At 42.0% G+C, this 1,444-nt stretch overlaps 1 protein-coding gene across 1 annotated transcript in view; it reads left to right on the top strand.

Annotated features, from left to right (window-relative positions):
- Positions 1-817: 817 nt before the first annotated feature.
- Positions 818-1,444, top strand: part of STX7 (syntaxin 7) — a 25,753-nt gene continuing 25,126 nt past the window's right edge. Inside the window, exon 1 of the mRNA XM_009080578.1 lies at positions 818-962. Coding sequence (XP_009078826.1) covers positions 881-962 — 82 coding nt within the window. The 5' untranslated portion in view covers positions 818-880. The remainder of the gene's footprint in view (positions 963-1,444) is intronic.

Here is a 1,444-nt window from a genome sequence, read left to right as displayed (position 1 = left end):
CCCTGAAACTGAGTTTTAGCAGTGTCTGTTAACCAGAAGCTGACACGCCAAGAGATGAGGACATTGCTTGGAAGTCACATGGGTTGGGTTGAACAGTGGAAATGCAGGGAAGTGGTGAAGTTAAAATGTTGAACCCATGAAGGTGATGTGCAGGAGAGTGCAGCCTGGATGAAACCTTGGAATTGTGTTGGGTGCCTGTACACTTGATTAGTCTGCGTTCTAATGGCAGAACAGATAAGCTGCCAGTTTTGATTTTGTATTGTAATCTATGTCTTGTTAATTTAGATTGAGCATATCTTTGAGCTTGTGCTGAAATTTGGTCTGTATGGATGGAAAACCACCTCTAAAAATGTGTTTGAATGCCCAAGTTGTTGTAAAATGAATTTGTACTGAGAAACACAGCAGCTGAAACAGGATAAAATGGTAATTCGTAGAATTTAGTTGACACTGGGTTACAACTAAACTTGAAGTTAATACAAATAGTACAAATTAGATGCCTTCTTCAGTCTGATATCTTGGGTGATACCTGCTGTTTTTTCCCCCGTGGGTTACATATGCTAGATTGTATTGGTGGGATGGGTGATACATGGTATGGAAATAATGATGTAATTGGTTTGGGATGTAATTCTTTGGATTATTTGGCATCTTCAGGTTAAATGTACAGGGTTTTTTTTTCTGGAATGGCAAGAAATGAAAACGCTTACTCTTTCTTTGATTACAGTGGGGAAAGTAGTAGATGGAGTTTTCTTTAGTCTTTCTTATTTAAGATGATGAAGACCTTTGTAAACCAATGACTAAAACATAACTCTTGTTTTCTGTAGGTAGAGACTTCCTGACTTTTTCCCATTGTGGATGATCTTGACAGCAAATCTACTCAGCCATGTCGTACAGACCAGGTTTTGGGGACCCTAATCAACTAGCCCAACGCATAACTTCCAACATCCAGAAGATCACACAATGCTGTAAGTTGCATTTATGCATGTTTTGCATAAAACTTTGATAATGGTGGTGCCCCATTCGAGGTGAGTTTCTCAGATTCACTCTGATTCTGCCTACTCATTTGGCAGGTTTGTGGACCCCACACAGTATGCCCAGTCCTTTGTATGTATATCCTGGGCTGTATCAAAAGGAGTGTGGCCAGCAGGTCAAAAGAGGTGATTCTTCCCCTCTGCTCTCGTGAGACCCCACCTGGAACACTGCGTGCAGTTCTGGTGTCCTCAGCATGAGAAGGACATGGAACTTTTGGAGCAAGTCCAGAGAAGGGCCACAAAATTGATAAGAGGACTGGAGCATCTCCCCTGTGAGGACAGACTGAGGAAGTAGGAGCTGTTCAGCCTGGAGAAGAGAAGACTGCATGGAGACCTCATAGCAATTTTTCAATATCTGAAGTGGCTACAAGAAAGCCCGGGAGGGGCTTTTTATTTTGAGCTGCAATGATAGGACA

Source organism: Acanthisitta chloris, unplaced genomic scaffold, assembly GCF_000695815.1.
Source record: "Acanthisitta chloris isolate BGI_N310 unplaced genomic scaffold, ASM69581v1 scaffold4258, whole genome shotgun sequence".
In the NCBI taxonomy this organism is placed as follows: Eukaryota; Metazoa; Chordata; class Aves; order Passeriformes; family Acanthisittidae; genus Acanthisitta; species Acanthisitta chloris.
Note: the sequence above shows the minus strand (reverse complement) of the source record. Positions and strands in the feature narration are given on the sequence as shown.